The sequence below is a fragment of the Trematomus bernacchii genome, unplaced genomic scaffold, assembly GCF_902827165.1.
Source record: "Trematomus bernacchii unplaced genomic scaffold, fTreBer1.1, whole genome shotgun sequence".
Lineage (NCBI taxonomy): Eukaryota > Metazoa > Chordata > Actinopteri > Perciformes > Nototheniidae > Trematomus > Trematomus bernacchii.
This window is the reverse complement of record NW_022987625.1, coordinates 260,271-278,860: the sequence shown is the minus strand read 5'-3', so window position 1 is coordinate 278,860 and position 18,590 is coordinate 260,271. Positions and strand designations below refer to the sequence as shown.

General features: G+C 42.1%; 1 protein-coding gene across 4 annotated transcripts; it reads right to left on the bottom strand.

Annotated features, from left to right (window-relative positions):
- Positions 1-2,197: 2,197 nt before the first annotated feature.
- gan (gigaxonin) lies at positions 2,198-18,383 on the bottom strand. Of its 4 annotated transcripts, none has more exons than XM_034132937.1 (13): positions 18,232-18,383; positions 16,931-17,127; positions 16,650-16,764; positions 16,177-16,527; positions 13,434-13,502; positions 13,119-13,270; positions 12,109-12,230; positions 11,853-11,965; positions 11,192-11,341; positions 6,856-6,992; positions 4,202-4,336; positions 3,504-3,613; positions 2,198-3,405 (listed from the first exon to the last, which is right to left on the bottom strand). In XM_034132937.1, exons 2-13 carry the CDS (start codon positions 17,113-17,115, stop codon positions 3,233-3,235), a joined length of 1,812 nt encoding a protein of 603 aa, XP_033988828.1. In that variant the 5' UTR covers positions 17,116-17,127; positions 18,232-18,383; the 3' UTR covers positions 2,198-3,232. The 4 variants fall into 4 exon arrangements, with proteins under 4 accessions (XP_033988828.1, XP_033988832.1, XP_033988831.1 ...); XM_034132941.1 differs by having other exon boundaries at positions 16,931-17,079; positions 18,232-18,382; XM_034132940.1 differs by lacking the exon at positions 18,232-18,383 and adding an exon at positions 18,107-18,215 and having other exon boundaries at positions 16,931-17,079.
- Between the last annotated feature and the right edge of the window lie 207 nt (positions 18,384-18,590).

Here is an 18,590-nt window from a genome sequence, read left to right as displayed (position 1 = left end):
TTAAACTCTTTTCTTTAACATAGGTATGGGTCAAAGCGAATCTAGAAGGTGGATCTAACATAAACAAAACAGTCTGTTAAAGTAAAGCTAAACAGTTCATCAACTGATTTAAGTACAAACAATTCAGCTCCATGTGCCAACTCACAGTTCCTTTGTTCTTCAGTCTCTGGTGGGAAGGAAGTGAGACTGAGTGACTGGCCTGAAGGGCGGAGCTTTAAAGACTTTGGTGGGGGAGTGGTCTACACTTGATTGACAGAGGTGATGATGCAGGTTGAGAGGGGAGAGACTTGTGATTTCTTCCAACACCCACTTTTATTAATACTTGGGAAAAATCCAGAAAAAATCTAAAAGAAAGATGCTAACTTATTCCTTGTAAATATAGTAGCATTGAGTAAACAAATGACAGGTAACTGGTTAAAAGATGATAACTTCATTAAATAAAATTGTAATGATCCCATATCAGTTACATTACCAGCACCATCAGGTCAAACTGCCTCATTGCTGGATAGACTAAGAGCAGCAAAATCATCCGTTTTCAAAACTAACATCAACTACAGAAATTGATGAAACAATGATGTGCTACTGCCTGGCCCGTTACTTTATGCTGTTATACAGGGCCGCCCCTGGCCAACTTGTGGCCCCATGCAAAGTTATATGATGAGGCCCAGATCTGTGTCTCAGATCTGAGGCCCCCTCCGCAAGATGAGGCCCCCTCCGCGAGGTGAGGCCCCATGCAGTCTGCGTGATCGGCCTGTAGGGAGGGGCGGCCCTGCTGTTATATCCAACAATGCTACCAAACAGAACAAACCAACTCATCTTCACATTAACAATGGAGAATCACAAAGAGATTTAGTTTTCCTGCGGGAAAAGGACGCCACAAGCACTTGTTTGGTTCCATCAGAAGAAAAACATAGAAATGGGTTAAGACACACAGTAAAGTCGAGCACACTGGTGTACTCATCGGGAACATCTTCCAAAATGTCGTCATGCATCAGTCACAGAAGTCCTGCCCGTCGTTCACACTGCCTTGACAACAGTTATAGGTCACGGGAGAATAAATGTTGTTTAGGATACAGAGCCGCTTGGAAACCTGATAAAGTATTTACTGTCATTGTAAAACTGTTATAGACATAGTGGAAGTGTCCAAAATAAGGAAGCACTATTTCCAGACAGACTTCAGCTTCAGGAACAACTTTATTTCAGCTGCTGTCAGAGAGCCTTCCTGTTTCTGACATTTTTACACTGGGGTTTAACACAGGGGCAATACTTACATTCCCATATCTTACACAATATTGAAATAATAATTCCTTTTGCTTGTTGATCAGCTGATCATTATGATCAAACAACGTTTTTGCTGTAATGGCTTGTATTGTTGACTGTGTTGAGATTCTGATCCAAATTATGTTTTAACGTATCTTAACATAACACTCAAAAAAATATTTATTTCATCATTAGTATAGAGGTGTTGGTAAACTTGAATATAAAGTCATTGTGAATGATCATCTCATGTTTAATGATTACTTCCTATTTAAAGACTGCTTCTACTAGAGCTATGGTTCACCCTGGTTGTGCCGAATGTGTGTGTTGGATTGCCTTTCTGACATTATGATGTGTGTTTGTATCAACAGTCCATGAGCTCCACTGAGCGCGTGTCACTTTATGTGCTGCCCCTGAGCGGAGGACAGACAGCAGCAGCTGTAACTCACACAGAACAAATGGGGTCAAGGGATGCCAAAACTGCTCTGACTGGAAAGCCAGAGGTCAGCAACACATCCAGCAACTCAAGAGAGTGACTCAGAGCAACGTCTATTTCTGAACAGGCTGGGCACAGAGAGCTTGGTCAAAGATAAAATCTTAAGTCAAGCGCTTGTGCTCCAACATGCTAACATTCAGTTAGTGTGTGGAAACTGTGGAAGTCATCTTTCTAGGATGTTGTCAGTGAAGTGAATGTTGTTATTGCATTTCACCGTCTCTCAGAATACACCTTCATCCATTCTATTGATGCAAGACCAGTCTGGGATTAGTTTGTGACTTATTAATGTCTTCATTTTCCATCAACCTTCATCATCTGCTGCAGTAAGTGTATCTACACTGTCACACATAATTCATTCATCATGGCACTAAAGGTCCTTACACTGTTATTTTGGGCTGTCTGCCCCCAAACTGACAATTGTGAGAAATGTGGCAAAACATTGTCAACTTTCTGACCTGAAGACTTTATTGGCAGAATGACATCATTTGTTGGACAACAAGTATTTGTAAAGTAATGCTCTGAGGGATCTTGGTTTGATTCAAAATGACTACATTGCATTCGGTTGTCATTGCTACAATAAATCCTTGGTAATGTTGACTGTTGCCAGGAAACGGAAATGTCTCAATAATTGATGTCTCAAAGTCAGACATTTTGTTGACCCACCCACCCCACTGGCCTTCAAATCAAGAGGACATGAAGTCACGCTGGATACCCTTGCAAATGTGAACATTTGAGCACTTATTGAAATATTGACATGGTAGTTCTACAATGTAAATGAAAAAGTTGGTCCTCAACGTGATACAGTGTAGTCTGACACAGATTACGACCAATATTTTATTAGAGCCAACTCGCACAGTGTGCCATGCTACAAACCCACAAAATCATTGTTATTTTACATAGAAGACCACAGTTCTCTCTAATTGTCAGGGCCCGACACCAAAGTCTGCCTTCCCCTTAAAGATTTATATTACTATAGTATTTACACCTCCACTGCAGCTGTAAGAAATATTAGGTCAAATGATTATGTATGTTAATGATTGACCAGAAAGATGGACAATACAAGACTAAAAAAATAATAAACATAATACATCCTAAAACTCAAATTGTAACACAGCACTTTTATAATTTATTTTAAAGTCCCTTGTGTAATAAAGTAGCAGTTTATCAATAATTGTTTGTAGTTTGATCCCTCACCAAGCAACAGTTCACCAGTTAACATTACTGATGAGGAATGTCCATTACAATATGAAGCAATTCCCACAGTAAAAAGCAACAAATATTAAAGGTTTATAAAAAAAGCCATTAAACCTATGATGTCAAAAAGATGAACTTTTATCCTGTGTCTCATTCTCGTATAAGCCCGTGAACTGAGAGTCACAACCCTCAACTCTAGCCAATATAATACTTTAGTGTTCTTAAAATCCCCAAACCCAGGTAGACAGAAGCAGTGTGCAAAAGTGGAGTGTGGCGCCCACAGGGTCAAACTCGGACCCGGAACATGTCCTGGCTCCACTGCAGGCGGAACAGTCGACAGTTGGCGATGCGCAGGCCTGCGCACGCTGTTTTGGAGAGATCGCTGGGTAACATGGGTCTGGTGCGCTGCCACGTCCCAGTACTGCGGCGAAACTCCCTGATGTAGTCGAAACTGGTTCCTGTAGGTCAGAAACAGCAAACTCACACATCTAAATATTGAGCGGACTGTAACCTGATCAGAAAACTGTGGTTGTTGGACCTGGTTTCTCTTACTGACCGGTGTCCAGGTCTCCAACCACATAGATGCTGGCTCCGATGGGCACAGCGCCATAAACGAAGGAGGAGCTGGTCTGGATACACAGGGTCTGGTCATCCAGGAAAATCCACCTGTACTCAGCATTACACACATATTGGTATCAAAACAATTGGTTCTGTATTTTTTATTGAAAACTTTCTTATTTTCATATTAGGAAATATGTAGGAAATTGATAGTTGAATATTCTGTTCCATTTTGTACGACAGTCAAGTGTATATGATTGCACACTGTACAATGCATTCTCTATTTATGTCTCGTGTCCCCACCAAATTAACTTCACAATTGAAATGAAAAAAATTGTTGATTTATCATTAGCCCATATAAGGGGGGGACAACAAAGACAGACAATAGCTGTTTTGCAATTTCATCTGGAAATACATATATTTGATTATATGATATAAATGCTATATTTAGTACCAGGAACTGTATTTTGTTCATTAATGTAACTGATGGGAATCCATTAAAGAATAAAAATGTAGAAAGTCCTGCTAATCAAGATCATGCAATGAAGTCAACATTTCCAAAAAGACTCAGCTGTTGTTTCCAAGGCTAAATGGAACTTTGAGTCAAAATGTATTAAAGAATCTAATAAAAGTTTTTTTAAATGTGGTATAAAAGTAGCTTTAAAACCCTCCTAGACGCACTGTTCCCATACTGACCTCCTCATCTCGTCATGGTAGAACTCAGACTTGCAGGTCATCATCTGCCTTTGCTCGGGGTTTTCTTGCTCTTTGCTTCTCACTCCGCCAAACACGTAGAGCTCCTTGCCAACGCCACACGCCACCGACCCAAACCTGGCCAGGGAAATGATTGGGAGTGAATGTCTCCTATTGGCTAATTCCTGACAAATCTTGAGACAAAAGTTATCAACTGACAAGAGACCAGTATTGACATAGATAGGACCCTATGATCAAAGGTTTCACAGCGCAGAAGTTAATCATGGACAAACTAGTTAATGTGAAAGATGCAATCATGGTTGGATAAAAGGTAATATAAATTCCTTCAGCCAAAGAACAAGACTAGAGTGATCTGACTATAGCAACAATTTTTAAAAGACAAAAGATAAGTTATGTGGGGGGCTAATCTTTCCTTAAGAAGTTGAACTTTGGGCTAGTATTTGCTTGTTTCAAATCATCACCCGTATACATAAATGGTAGTACGAATCAAAGCCAAAGACTGAATATAACGTTTTTACCTTGTTGTTGTGATATCTTGTTTTCACAGTTACTTAAAGTGGACCTATCATGCTATATTTGAATAATATAGTGTAGGACCATACCTATATAAGGCATATTTATACTTTTTTTTTTGCAAAATACCAAACAGATCATGCAGATAAGGGCAGAACAGCACCATCTACTGGCCTGGCATATGTACTACAGCGTCTCCAGCGCTTTCGAACGGCAATGGCCGTGGCTGTCTCCTCCTGATTGGTGGAGTTGGCCCAATAGCCGTAGCGCCACTGTCCTGACGTCAGGACAGTGTTCAAATCTGGATCAGTTTTTATCAGATCCGTTGCAGCCCCTTTTTTAGAGATTTGGGTATGGAGGAAAATAGAGAGGGTTGTGTTTTCTGACACTTGGTGAGTTCCCTGGAACACCGGGGACACATATTCATGTATAAAAGACGTACCAAAGTGCATTTTGCATGATAGGTCCCCTTTAAATCATTTTATTTTAAACGTTATTATCCTTGTGTGAACTCTTGTCTGTACTGTGCTGTATTTCATGCCTAGTCTGTTGCTGCTTTAAATCCAACATTTCCCTACAGGGATTAATAAATGTCCATCTTAAATATGTCTTCACCTTAAAGCCTGTCTCACACTGTCCCGAAATTGACACCAGATGGACACACGATAAAGGAAAAGTTCAAATTCGGCTCTGATCGTAACATCGGGCCATTCGTGAGGGCATCTTAAGCCATCGTATGACCGCCGGTGGAGTTTCTCAGGCTTCGGCAGCAACTTCGTGAGCGGTGGAAAAATCTTTGGCATGCCAAAAAATTGCAGAAAGACCTTGCGAAGGTTCATTTGTGTGTTGAATTTGTGTGTCCATTTTGCCCTTCGTAAGGCACTCGTGAGGGCATCTTGTCAAATCGTGTCATCTTCGTCTTTACTTCGTGTGATCATCGGTATCATCGGTGCCATCTGGCATTTTAGCGTTTCCCATGTACCAGCACCTCCTCTTACAGGTAAAAATGGTCTTATTTCACTTTGTCATTTCTTGCTATTTGTGACCTGCTCTATCGAAATCAGTAGCAGTGATGATACCTGTATTAAGCAGGTGAAACAGGAGCATGAGGACACAGTGTGCTATGTTTCCTTGCAGATCGCTTCTCTGGTTGTTTTATTGCACAACAAAATCATGTAAACATATTATGTAAATAACCCAATTTGTGTTCTGTGAAACTGAAAAGGATATGACATTGTTTTTGTTACTTTCATTGCAGTTGTATGTCTTAAATGTAATTTAGGTTAACTTCCTGTTTTATTTAGATGCTTTTATTTTGAAGGCGAGTTTACGCTGTTGACAGGAAGTTGTTGTTGCTATGGAAACAACATGCCTTCGTGTGTGGTTCGGGTGCCATCGTGTGGCCTTCTGTAGGCATCGTACTTGCTTCGGCTGTTGCTTGGCTGTTGACCAAGTTCGGGGGCCATCTTCGTGCGAAATTCACAATTCCATATTCGTGTGTCCATCTGGTGTCAAATTCGGGACAGTGTGACACTAGCCTTAAGGATGACGGGTTCTCCAATAGGCGCGTTCACACCGCAGTACTTTTCCCAGTATAATTCCGATATAGTTCTTGAAATGTTGCGTTCACACCAAAAAAATCCGGAACTAAAATGAGTTCATGAGAACCTTTTTTACCCCCTTTTCCGTCCCTGCTAGAGAGCAGGGACTTTCGTGGGAGAAAAAGGTTCCTATTTCTGATTGGCTGGGCGGATTGCAAACCACGCCCCGTAAAACTCCCAAAAGGTTTTGTGAAGCCGCCATTTTATTATCCTCGCATTAGCATTATTAGCATTAGCATTAGCCCAGCGCACAAACGCAGAGATACTAACTTATGGCAACACAAAAGAAAACATGGGAGCGGTGGAGATGAGGAGGTGTCGGCGTTCTGGCGATTTACTCGGAAGGCTTCAGTAGAAGCTGCTGGGAGTCCCAGACATTTCTGTCACGTATTATGTGACAGAAATGTCTGCACTGGACAGAAAATACACAATAACATGGAAAGAAAATAAACAAATATTGCATTTTAATGTAAGATTCTTTTGTCCTGACCACAGCAGCTAATGCTACAGGATTGTGTTTACCTTCTCTCCTTCAGAGGACAGAGGCCCGTCCACTGCAGGGTTTTCGGGTCGTAGCATTCAACGGAGTCAAACAGCTTCCCGTAGGAGCCCCCGCCGATGGCATAGATCTTCTTATTCATGGAGGCGTAGCAACCCACCTGAAGGAGCAGAAAAACAGCCGTACGAGTCACAGCATGTTTGGAAGTGTTCACGGTGGAAAATGCATCACTTGGTCTGAGTGTTGTATTGGCCCTGGGCCCATTCTTTACTTTTTTCAGTCATTTCAGTAACATTGTGTAAGATAGCGAGCTAAAAAATAAGAGGCAGGAAAAGTCCGTTTTTATGTTGTATGGAACTATTTTTCCATACAAGTCTATATAGTTGGGTTGAGAGAAGGTTTTGATTAGCACTGAAACGAAAAATGTACAGAACATTTTTTTACTTTTATTTTGAGAGATGCATGACATAAGGGACAGAGAAGAGGGATGACATTCAACATCCACAGCCAAACCAGAGCTTCTGCAATAACACAGTCAGTATCTTAAGATATTGTCTTAAGATACTTATTTTTGTTGCGTGTATAACTTTAACCTGATGGTGCTAATAGAAAAATGTACAGGGTTCAGTGATTACTTTTATTAGTTAAGTTTATCAATGGCTTTTTAATACTGACCCACTTAAAAAACAAAACGGAACGGAACATTATCTATTGGTAAGGGCCGGGTATTATTCATAAAGTAGCTGGAACTGATATCTTGGCCACTTGTCACTTACAGATAACATTACATTGCTTGCTTAATCTATCAGTTAAAGTGGTGGCCTTTTTGTCATTCAGGCAGAGCCCTAATGATTTAAATGGAATATGGCAATGATTTGGGGCGATATTTTTAAAATAATAACAATGTTACCATATTGCTTCAGGACCTTAAACCTTCCTCATTATCTGCTGTATGGGATCATCTCAAAAGTCCAGTCGGCATTGTTCCACCAGCAGTAAGCAATGTATTATGTGTGTCCAGTGGAGCTAGTGGACACACAACAAGTGTTGGAGACAAGCAGCAGGGGCAGATGGGAAAGAGCTGGTACAAAAGTCGACAGACATGAGAAAATAAATGCTGCAGCTCCTCCTGAGGTTTGTTTAGCAGCAGTTGGATTTACTAACAGAGCTGCTGTGCTCCCAGATCTCAGTCTGAGGGGGAGACGGACCTTCTGAGTGAGATTATTTCAGAGAGCCCTAGTTAAACATTTTACTGATATAACTAAATAACATGAGCCGTAAAAGTGATCAGAATCCAAACTATCTATGACATGAACTATTTTGATAGTCACAACTGATGTGTTTTAATGTATTATTTCAGCAGTAAAACTCTTAGGTGTTCTTGATTTTAAAGTAATAACATTAGTTTTTAAGCTGTAATCAGTAGTTTCTTTACGGTTATCCTTAGTGTTTATTCTATTGACATATGTTTATTAATTATTAACATTTTAATGTTTCATTATTAATACATTTAGCACAAATTTATATATTGTTTCTTGCTTCTTCATAATCCTTATTTTACATGAAGCAATTTTGGTTGGATGTCAGTATTAAAGGTGCTTTATTAATACATACAATAGAGTTGAGTAGACCTGAATGTTAAACATACCAATTTAGTTTGATAAGATATTGTTTATCAGAATCAGAATACCTTTCTTTATCCCACAGAGGGGACATTTACATTGTTACAGCAAAAGTTAGGCTAGAGACAAAAATATATAAAATAAAACACTATTAGATAAAAGGGCATGCACAGAAATATAAAATGTTGTCCACCACCTCCACAGTGTCCAGGACCTTCTCTAACAGTCTGTTCAGTCTCTTCCTGTCAGCAGCCGAGATGCTGCTGCCCCAGCAGACCACACCATAGAAGATGGGTGAGTCACAGAGTCTAATGGCGTATTTCCATTGCAGGGCCTCGCTCGGCTTAGTACGGTATAGTTAGGCCTTGTTAGGACTGGCACACTTTATGCTGCGTTTCCATTACAGTTTAGTTGCTGGGGCAGTAACTATAGTAACGCAGTGTAGGCGGAGCCGTGACGTCATCATCAATGCGAACCCCAAAAAAATCAGCCGTTAGCTGTTAGCACTCAGAGCTCACAGCTCCTTATATATGTTCAGAAACTAGACAAAAGTTAAACAAGTACAAACCACAGACTGTCTGTGTCATGGTGAATACAGTCGCTGGTTTATTTATGTCTGTATAGGCCGTTGTTGTGAGTGTGGACGGTCGGAGCATATACTGCGTTAGCTTAGCCGATCTCCATTCAGAAAACACGCATTTTAAAAGGTTTTTCCCCTGCCGTCTGTCTGCAGACTTGTCAAAGCATTAATTCATGGTTTTTACTAACCGGTATCAGTATGTTGTTACTTTGGCATCATTTTGAAACGTGTATTACAATTAAATCACGGTCAAATATGTTCATCTTGTTGTAGTTGTAGCCCCCTTGCCAGCGATTCTCTCTCTAGTTTAGCATACTCAGCCCGACTCAGCCCGGTTGTTGGCCCGGAAAGAACCTCGATTTTATGGGGCCAGAAAAACTGTGAAATAGTACCCGCTAGCCGGTACTACGCTAAGTGGAAACGCAACCGTGCACAGCACGCTTAAACCGCGCTGTAGTGGAAATGCGCCATTAGAAGGTCTGCAGGAGGGCCCCCTCACCCCAAAAGACCTCAGTCTCCTCAGCAGGTACAGTCTGCTCTGTCCCTTCTTGTATAGAGCAGCAGAATGATCAGTCCAGTCCAGTTTATTGTTCAGATGAACACCCAGGTATTTGTACGATTTCACAATCTCTATGTCCGCTCCCTGGATGTTCACTGGTGTATTGTTGGCGCCTTCTGAAGTCCACCACTAGCTCCTTGGTCTTCCCTGTGTTGAGCTGGAGGTGGTTCCTCTGGCACCAGAGGGGGAACGTTACGTTACATGTCACTTGTTCGAGGATTTTATCCAAAACGACTTACACACACTCAGTTCTGTGGGCAATCAGCCTCTCCCCTGATCCGAAGATCAGTTCACTATCCCACTGAGTCACTCATTAGAGATGAGGCCAACGATGGTAGAGTCATCAGAGAACTTCTGCAGGTGACAGGAAGCAGTGAAGAGGGTGAAGTCTGCAGTGTAGAGGGTGAAGAGAAACGGTGCCAGCTGGAGCTCTCTCCTCACCTGGTTGGTTGTGAGGGACAAGGTGCGGTCAGCGGGTGGGGTTGGTGATAAACAGGAGACACGATGGTTGTTAAGAGTGACTGTGAGCTGATGGTCGGGGGGTGAGTAGAGGTGGGAGAGGGGACAGGGCCATTTCCAGGCCGTGGGGACAATGTGGGGTGCAGCAGGGGGAATGGGGAGGGGCACCAGACTGGTCAAATCTGTTAAAGAAAATGTTCAGGTCGTTTGCCCACTGCTGGTCCCCCCGGACCTGGGAGTCTGGCTCTTTGTAGCCAGAGATGGTCTTCAGGCCTCTCCAGCTGTTCCTCCATCCTCTTCCTGTAACTGTTCTTCCCCTCTCTGATCTTCCACCTCAGCTCCCTCTATATAATCCTCTCTGTTTCACGATCTAAAGGCCCTCTTTTTGTCCTTCAGGAAAGCCTTTATCTCAGGGGTAATCCAGGGTTTGTTGTTTGCAAAACACCGTACAGTCCTCTTGGGTAGTACGTTTTCCTCACAGAAGTTAATTTAATCAGTTATACAGTCAGTTAGGCCGTTGATGTCCTCCCCATGAGAGTCAGTGAACACATCCCATGCAGTAGTGTCAAATCAGTCCTTCAGGGCCTCCTCAGACCACTTCTTCACGGTGTGTGTGGACACCGGCTGTCTGTGGACCAGAGGTTGATACACAGGCAGGAGGTGAACCAGGTTGTGATCAGATCTGCCCAGGAGAGGAAGGGGAGATGAGCTGCATGCCTCCTTGGTGTTGGCATACAGTAGGTCCAGTGTTTTATTGTCTCCGGTGGTGCAGGGGACATATTATTTGAATGTGGGCAGAGTTTTTGAGAGAGGCATGATTGAATTCTCCAGAGATTAGGATGAGGGCATTAGGGTGCTGTGTTTGCAGTCTGCAACAGTTGGAGTTGACGTCACAAGCGTGAATTTCCATGGCAAATAGTGTGTTCTGATTTTTTACCTAGGTTCGATATGATAATTCATAGCGATATTACCATTCCCTGCTTTATTTCTGATATTCTAGAATTTATTTTGCAACATTATCTTAACAGTACATTTGGGATACAGAGGTTACTGCTGTTGTGATCATATTTGGCCCAGTCATAAACTGAGTTACATGTCCTACTATCTTGTCAATGTGATATTAATATGTGTGTTGTTACCTTGCGGATCATGGTCATACTGGTCAGCATTTTCCAGGCACTGCAGTGAGGGTCGAACACCTCCACAGTGATCAGCTCTGATTCTTTGGTCTCTCCTCCGAGGACGTAGATCAGACCGTCCAGCTCCACCACGCCAAAGTTCTGACGCGGCTGTGTCGAGATCAAAAGCAGCAATGAGACACACACTCAATCACACAGAAGCTCCACACACGTGACGCAAGACTGCTGTTATGTCTTCCACAGCTCTTTTAAGCAACAATTTAGATAATGGTTTACAGTATATGAAATTAATCTGATATTATTATTCATCAAAACAATAACATCTCGAACAATATATCTTAGTCTGATTTGCATCCATAAGTATTGATGTGTACAACAAGAAATATTCAAAAATATAATGTGAATGACTTTTCCTATAAAGCGGCATTAGGGACAAGGGGTTGATTTGTCTGTGTCAATTCTGCTGTTACTGCTGACACCTAGTGGCACACCAGCAGATTCCAATTACAATTGTTTAGTTTTCTTCAAATCACTCAGTGTAGTAAAAGAAAAGAAAAAGGGCAGAGAAATTGTCAGAAAGAATTGTACAGTAAAGATCAGCCGTTTAAATAGTTTAGTGGAGGGATGAGTGGTGCTTCTCTCAGGAGAAGTGCAGTCGTACCTGTAGCATTGGGGGTATAGGGCTCCAGGTGTTGGTGTCAGGGTCATATTTTTCTCCACTGTCTAGGACTGTGTTGTGTTCATCTGCTCCGCCGATCGCAAACAGAAAACCCTCTAATAGACAGAAGCAGAGTAGGATCATTATACTTAGATAGTACAATTTATCTTAATTCTTAATGATGATCATTCATTCAGGTGATGACTAGCTACAGATATGTTTCCTGCAGGACTTCAGGTTATGGCTGGGCCGCACTGACCGGCAGTGACGACCCCGTGGCCCAGGCGGGGGGCGCTCATGGGCTGCAGCGTAATCCAGGCCTGCCTGCTGGAGTCGTAGAGCGGACACATGCAGCGCGTCTCAGAGGTCGGCTTCCTGGTTCTGTACAGGACAAATCCATCAGGTGGTAGCATGTTAGCAGAACATGTGATTTTGGGAACTCATGACTAATTCAACCAAATTTCAGTGTAAAATAACATTATTTATCTGTCATAATTATATCATTATCTTTTCCTAAAAAAATGTGTGGAGTGAAGAGCTTCTTTGTAGCTCATAAATGAACACTAAACCTATCCACCAAACATCAAAGCTTATTATTATTACAGTTATGGTGGAGATAGACAGTATATATCATTAGGGTGGTCCTTAAAATTGAAAGTGGGAAAGTCTAAGCTCCAACCCCCAGAATTCATTCTATTAGTCAAGAAAACTCTCCTGGTGAATTTTTTCCTCAATCTGACAACATGTACCCCCCCCTCATCAACCTGGGCTGCCACACCAGCAGCCACGGTGCTGCAACTGAGGCTAAACTTCAAGGTTGATGAGGGGGGGGTACATGTTGTCAGATTGAGGAAAAAATTCACCAGGAGAGTTTTCTTGACTAATAGAATGAATTCTGGGGGTTGGAGCTTAGACTTTCCGACTTTCAATTTTAAGGACCACCCTACTGAGGCTAAACTTCAAGGTTGATGAGGGAGGGGTACATGTTGTTGGAATTTGAATAAAATTCACCAGGAGAGTTTTCTTGACTATCATAACAAATTCCGGTGGTTGGAGCTTAAAATAAATGAATTCGAAAATTGACATGGCACAAAGGACCACCCTAATCATTATATGTATACACATATAAAAGAAATGTCCGCACTAGCTGCATCCCCACATCCCTGGCGCTCTGTGGTCCTGCCTACATTAGCCTGGGAGCCTGAGGGTTCTGCTAAGTCCGATAAGATAAATTGATAAAAAAAACTAAAATGGTGAACAGTGACTTACTTGCGATCCTCTCCTCCGGCTATGACAATACATTCTGAGTAACCTCTGGGTTTGAAGGCGGCGAGCATAGCCTCACCCTGCAGGGGGCCGACGCCCAGCACCTGCTGGCAGTACTCTCTGATCACCTCCCTCATCAGCGGCTCTCCCATGGCCTGATGGAATACCGTGCACGCACAACAAGGTTAGCTAAAGAGTTAGCCCAGAAGAGTATTGCCTCAAAAACAGCAAACGCAATGTGAAACAATTACACATAGGGTGTGCTGTTACACTGTGGGTAATACTAAAGAGCAAACATTTAAATCTGGACAGTTCTACCTGCTCTTTCAGGTAGCTTGCATCCAGACCCTGCTGCCACACTGCAGACATCACTTGCTTCATGTGTACCTGCAAATACAGATGGAAGACTCAAGGTTTGGTTTATTAAATAAACACAAGCTAAATTAATTCATTTTGGCCACCTGAGGCCTGTACTACGAAGCCAGATTTTCGCTTAGCGAGCTAACTTCAGGGAAAACTCTGGCTTTCCGGTCCTACGACGCTGGTTCTCTTTTTACCGGGCTAGATCTCCATGGTAACTTATGCTGAACGGCTAACCAGGGGGGTATACTACGAATCTAGTTCAACATATCCTGGATATGTTTTGAGTTATCCGGTTGACTAAATCCAAAAAAAAAAACGCTCTCGCTAAACGGTCCTACGACGCTGGCTATCAACTCGATGCTCAAGCCAGCCGTGTCCTATCTAGTTAGGTGCGCGTACACATAAAAGGGGTGGTATTTGGAGCATTCGACCAATCTCAAACATGGACAAGCGTACTGACAGCGCAGCGCGTCATATATTTCCTGAATGAAAAGTCAACTAATATTAGACAAATATGAAGAAGTTAAACTTTAAACATCCATGACTTAAACACTTTATCCAGGATAAAAGCCACATAGCTGCACCTGCAAGGTGAATACAGCTGGTAAAAGAAAAAGCGTTTGAATGCGTACATTAACAGGTTTATGATATCACTGCCCCGTCCAAGACACGAGTGGATCTGACTTTAATTACATTTGACTCGAGTGTTTCGTCAACTTAATGTGTTGCTTAAAATAATACTTCTGCATACAGTATGTGACACTGTGAGTGTTGCACGGCCAGATACGGCTCAAGAAGCTGACTCAGATAAGGAAATATATGATACATTATGATGTGATATGATATGAATGATAATGGGACACATCGACGTCTGCACTCACAGTGCCGTGGACTGTACTTAATGTTACTCTGATCCGGTTACTTATGTTGTGGCAGATATTTAAGTAAGCTTTCTTAACGCTAATGTTATAATAGTCAGATTGCTCTGAAGATGGGAGGGGATATTCTATTCATTTTCACGTTCACACAGTCGGTGATTTTGGCCGGTCGTCTTTCCTGCAACGGCAGTTTAAACTGTATTTCCTTTCTCCTCCTGTCATATGAATTGATCGCTTTAAACTCCGCACACTGAGCTCTGATTGGTCAGCAGGCAGTGCTTTCATCCTGGAACCTATCCTGCTCCGGAGAATAGCCGTTCAGAATAAGTTATCGAGCCCACTAAAAAGTGAACCAGCTTCGTAGGACCGGAAACCCCTGAAGTTAGCTTGCTAAACGAAAATCTTGCTTCGTAGTATACCCCCCTGGTTAGGTTCCAGGATAAGAGATCAACTCAGTGAAAGCACCGCCTGCTGACCAATCAGAGCTCCGTGTGCGGAGTTTAAAGCGATCAAGTCATATTACAGGATAGAGGAAATACAGAAAAACTGCCGTTGCAGGAAAGACGGCCGGCAAAAATCAACTGACTGTGTGAATGTGAAAATTAATAGAATATCCCCTCCCATCTTCAGAGCAATCTGACTAATATAACATTAGCGTTAAGAAAGCTTACTTACATATCTGCCACAACATAAGTAACCGGATCAGAGTAACATTAAGTACAGTCCACGGCACTGTGAGTGCAGATGTCGATGTGTCCCATTATCATTCATATCATATCACATCATAATGTATCATATATTTCCTTATCTGAGTCAGCTGAGCCGTATCTGGCCGTGCAATACTCACAGTGTCACATACTGTATGCAGAAGTATTATTTTAAGCAACACATTAAGTTGACGAAACACTCGAGTCAAATGTAATTAAAGTCAGATCCACTCGTGTCTTGGACGGGGCAGTGATATCATAAACCTGTTAATGTACGCATTCAAACACTTTTTCTTTTACCAGCTGTATTCACCTTGCAGGTGCAGCTATGTGGCTTTTATCCTGGATAAAGTGTTTAAGTCATGGATGTTTAAAGTTTAACTTCTTCATATTTGTCTAATATTATAGTTCACTTTCATTCAGGAAGTATGACGCTGCGCTGTCAGTACGCTTGTCCCTGTTTGTGATTGGTCAAATGTTGCTAACCCCGCCCCTTTCATGTGAACGCGCACTCAGCCGGACAGAGAAACCCTGGCTTGAGTTACCGAGTTGATAACCAGCGTCGTAGGACCGCTTAGCGAGAGCGCGTTTGTTTTGGATTAGGTAAGCCAGCTAACTCAAACATATCCAGGGTATGTTGAACTGGCTTCGTAGTACAGGCCTCTGGAACAAGCCCATAATATAACATTAAGCGCCTACATTTTTTTTATAAAGTGATCATGTTGGAAAAAAGTTGCCTATTGCCACATCTTGCAGACAAAGAGACATATTAGCATATAATGGAGTCACATGTCTCCACCTGGTTAATAAAGTAAAATATTCATTCTCCTTTTCTGCTCCTTTTTACAAAAATATCGGCTCTTTGCTGATGAAGCAGCCCCCCAGTGTTAGCCCTATAAAAGCTAGTCACTATATGTGTCCATCTGCTATTTGTGCTGAGTAGGTAGTTTAGAGTAGGGTTTTAATCTTTAAACAGCTGCGTTATTCTGCTGCAAACAAGGTGGATGATTACACATGATAACCTCGCAAAAATGTCCCAAATTGGGATCAATAAAGTACTTCTTATCTTATCTCTCTTATCTCCCCATCGAACCTCAAGAGCACATCACAAACCTTGCGATCCTCTGAGTCATGTCCGAACCATCGCACCACAGCCTCCAGGACGTGCCTTTCGTTGCCCACATTCAGTTTCTCCATGGCCAGCGCCTCGCAGAGGCGGTCCGCGGGCAGCTCCCTGAACTCCTCAGTGAGGGCCACATCGCCAAAATGTGTCTGCAGGAACTCCGTGGCGACAAAGTGGACATGGTTAAGGCAGTAGTGCAAAGAAAAGAGCCGGATTCCGAGACAGTTCTCTGCAGTGATGCAGCTCTCTAGGAACTGGCAGCACAGGGCCTTCAGGTCGGTCAGGAGGAGCAGGTCAGACGCCTGAACCATGTCCTGGATGGTCTCTTCATTCAGAGTGATCTGTGTGTGAAGGACAGGTCAATTGGATATACAACAATATACCAGGACAGGCAGGAAACAATTACTAATGTTTACTAGTCCTAAGCATGTCACTGTGCTTCTTTTTAAGCCTACGCACTCACTTCTCCGCTGAAAATGTAGTCCAGGATTTGTTTCATGATGGGCATGGAGACCCCCTGTAGCTCGATTCTGTATGTAGACCCATCTTCTTTTGGAGGATTGTAGTTCAGCTTGGTCCTAACAGAAAACCATTAACAGAACATATTATGACAAACATGAAAATAAACTATACACCTGATGATCTTTCATCAATTTCTATTTTGGGAGTGCCCATGCTGTAACTAAGTGTCTGGGCTGACTGACTGATGTTCTGACAGACTGATGGTCTGGCAGACCTGCTCACCTGACATAAGGGCTGGCAGCAGCCAGGATGTTCTTCTGGACAGGAAGCTCCTCGCCATCCACCACCAGCAGCGCATCATGGAAACTTTGCTCCTGCCAGAACAGGCGGAGGACTCGGAGGAGTTTCTGGGAATGTTGTGGGTCCGAAACCTTCGAACCAGGTTCACTTGATAAGGAATCGGGCATGTCTAGACTTGACTTTTAACAAATGAACAGGGGACAATTTTTTATTCGGCTTGCATGAAGGATTACACTTTTGTGGATAACAATCATTTGTAACAATCGGTTAGTAGCCAAACGTTACTCATTAAACGGTTCTCTACATGAACACCAGAGCGGGGAGAAGTACTCAGCTTGTACTTGTAAAAGGAGAAGAACCAGAGTGTAGGAATACTGTGTTACAAGTAAAAGTCCTGCCATCTAAATGTTACTCAAGTAAAGTACACAAGTATTGGCATCTAAATACACTTAGTTAAAGTACTCATTATGCAGATTGGCCCATTTCGGATTGATATATATTCCATATGTTTTGATTAATTATGTATGCATCTAAGTGTTATCACAGCTGGTAAAGCTGGAACTAGGTTTTATTCTTTTATTAACTTTTGGGTAGTTTGTGAATTTACTCCAGGTGTAACTAAAGTTTTATTTAAGTGTTGATTATGTTGTATATCATCAATCCATTATGCAAAGTAACTAAAGACATTAAATAAATGTAGGAGTGTAAAAGTTAACTTTTTACCTCTGAATTGTAGTGGAGTAGAAGTACAAACTAGCAGAAAAGGGAAATAATCCAGTACCTCAAAATTGTATGTAAAAGACAGTACACGTAAATAATGACTTTGCACCTCTGCTGTACACACCCCAGCGGACAGCAGTGAGCTGTGGGAGTAGAATTGTTAGAATCTAGCTCTGATCATTCTGAGTTAAGAGAATCACTTACCAAATATTGGTAAGGAATGTTAGTCTCGCTGACACAGACACATTCAGTCTGTCTGCTGCATGTTCACTTTATCGGCTTAACACTGTAGTAAAGGCTAGGCTAGTAGCAAAACAACCGACATGTCGATGATAACAGTTGACTGTCAAAGACCATATCATGTCGTTGGTAAAACCATGTCCAGTTTAACAGCTGAAAGGTAACTTAGCTAACGTCTTATTCGGTTTGCTTACTTACTGGCAAACATGGGAAGACAAACATGCTCATTCACGTCGGTGAGACTCATGCCCTGTAGGTTTACACTGGTTCACACTGTTGTGTTTTTCTTTGGATTAATTACACTTTGGTTTTAGGTTTCTTACCTTATGGCAATAAATGTTGAATTTACTTGTTCTATGGGTACCGGCTGGTCCACGCTGCCTTTAGGACGACATGAATCACTCCAGTAAATAATGTTATAACTGGACGTGAAACCAAGTACTGTGCTGCGTTCAAGATCATTCGGAAAATACGAATACATTCCTATGACACATAGTTAAATGGGTGATCTGTCCAAACAAACAAAAACATATCAAGAAATATATTCACACAAGATACCATGTTGTGGCCTAAGACAACCTATTGATGTATACATGTTAACAAGTTAGCTAACAACCTATTTTATACAGTCAATGGTAGTAACACGCCTTTTATTCTCACAGAGATTTCGATTGTCGTGGAA

Excerpts from the sequence above, each read along its gene's own strand:
- gan (XM_034132937.1), bottom strand. The coding sequence starts at position 17,115 with ATGCCCGATTCCTTATCAAGTGAACCTGGTTCGAAGGTTTCGGACCCA. Across the intron at positions 11,966-12,108 it reads CCACGGGGTCGTCACTGCCG|AGGGTTTTCTGTTTGCGATC; the intron begins GTCAGTGCGGCC and ends TCTGTCTATTAG. Across the intron at positions 6,993-11,191 it reads GTATGACCATGATCCGCAAG|GTGGGTTGCTACGCCTCCAT; the intron begins GTAACAACACAC and ends CTGCTCCTTCAG.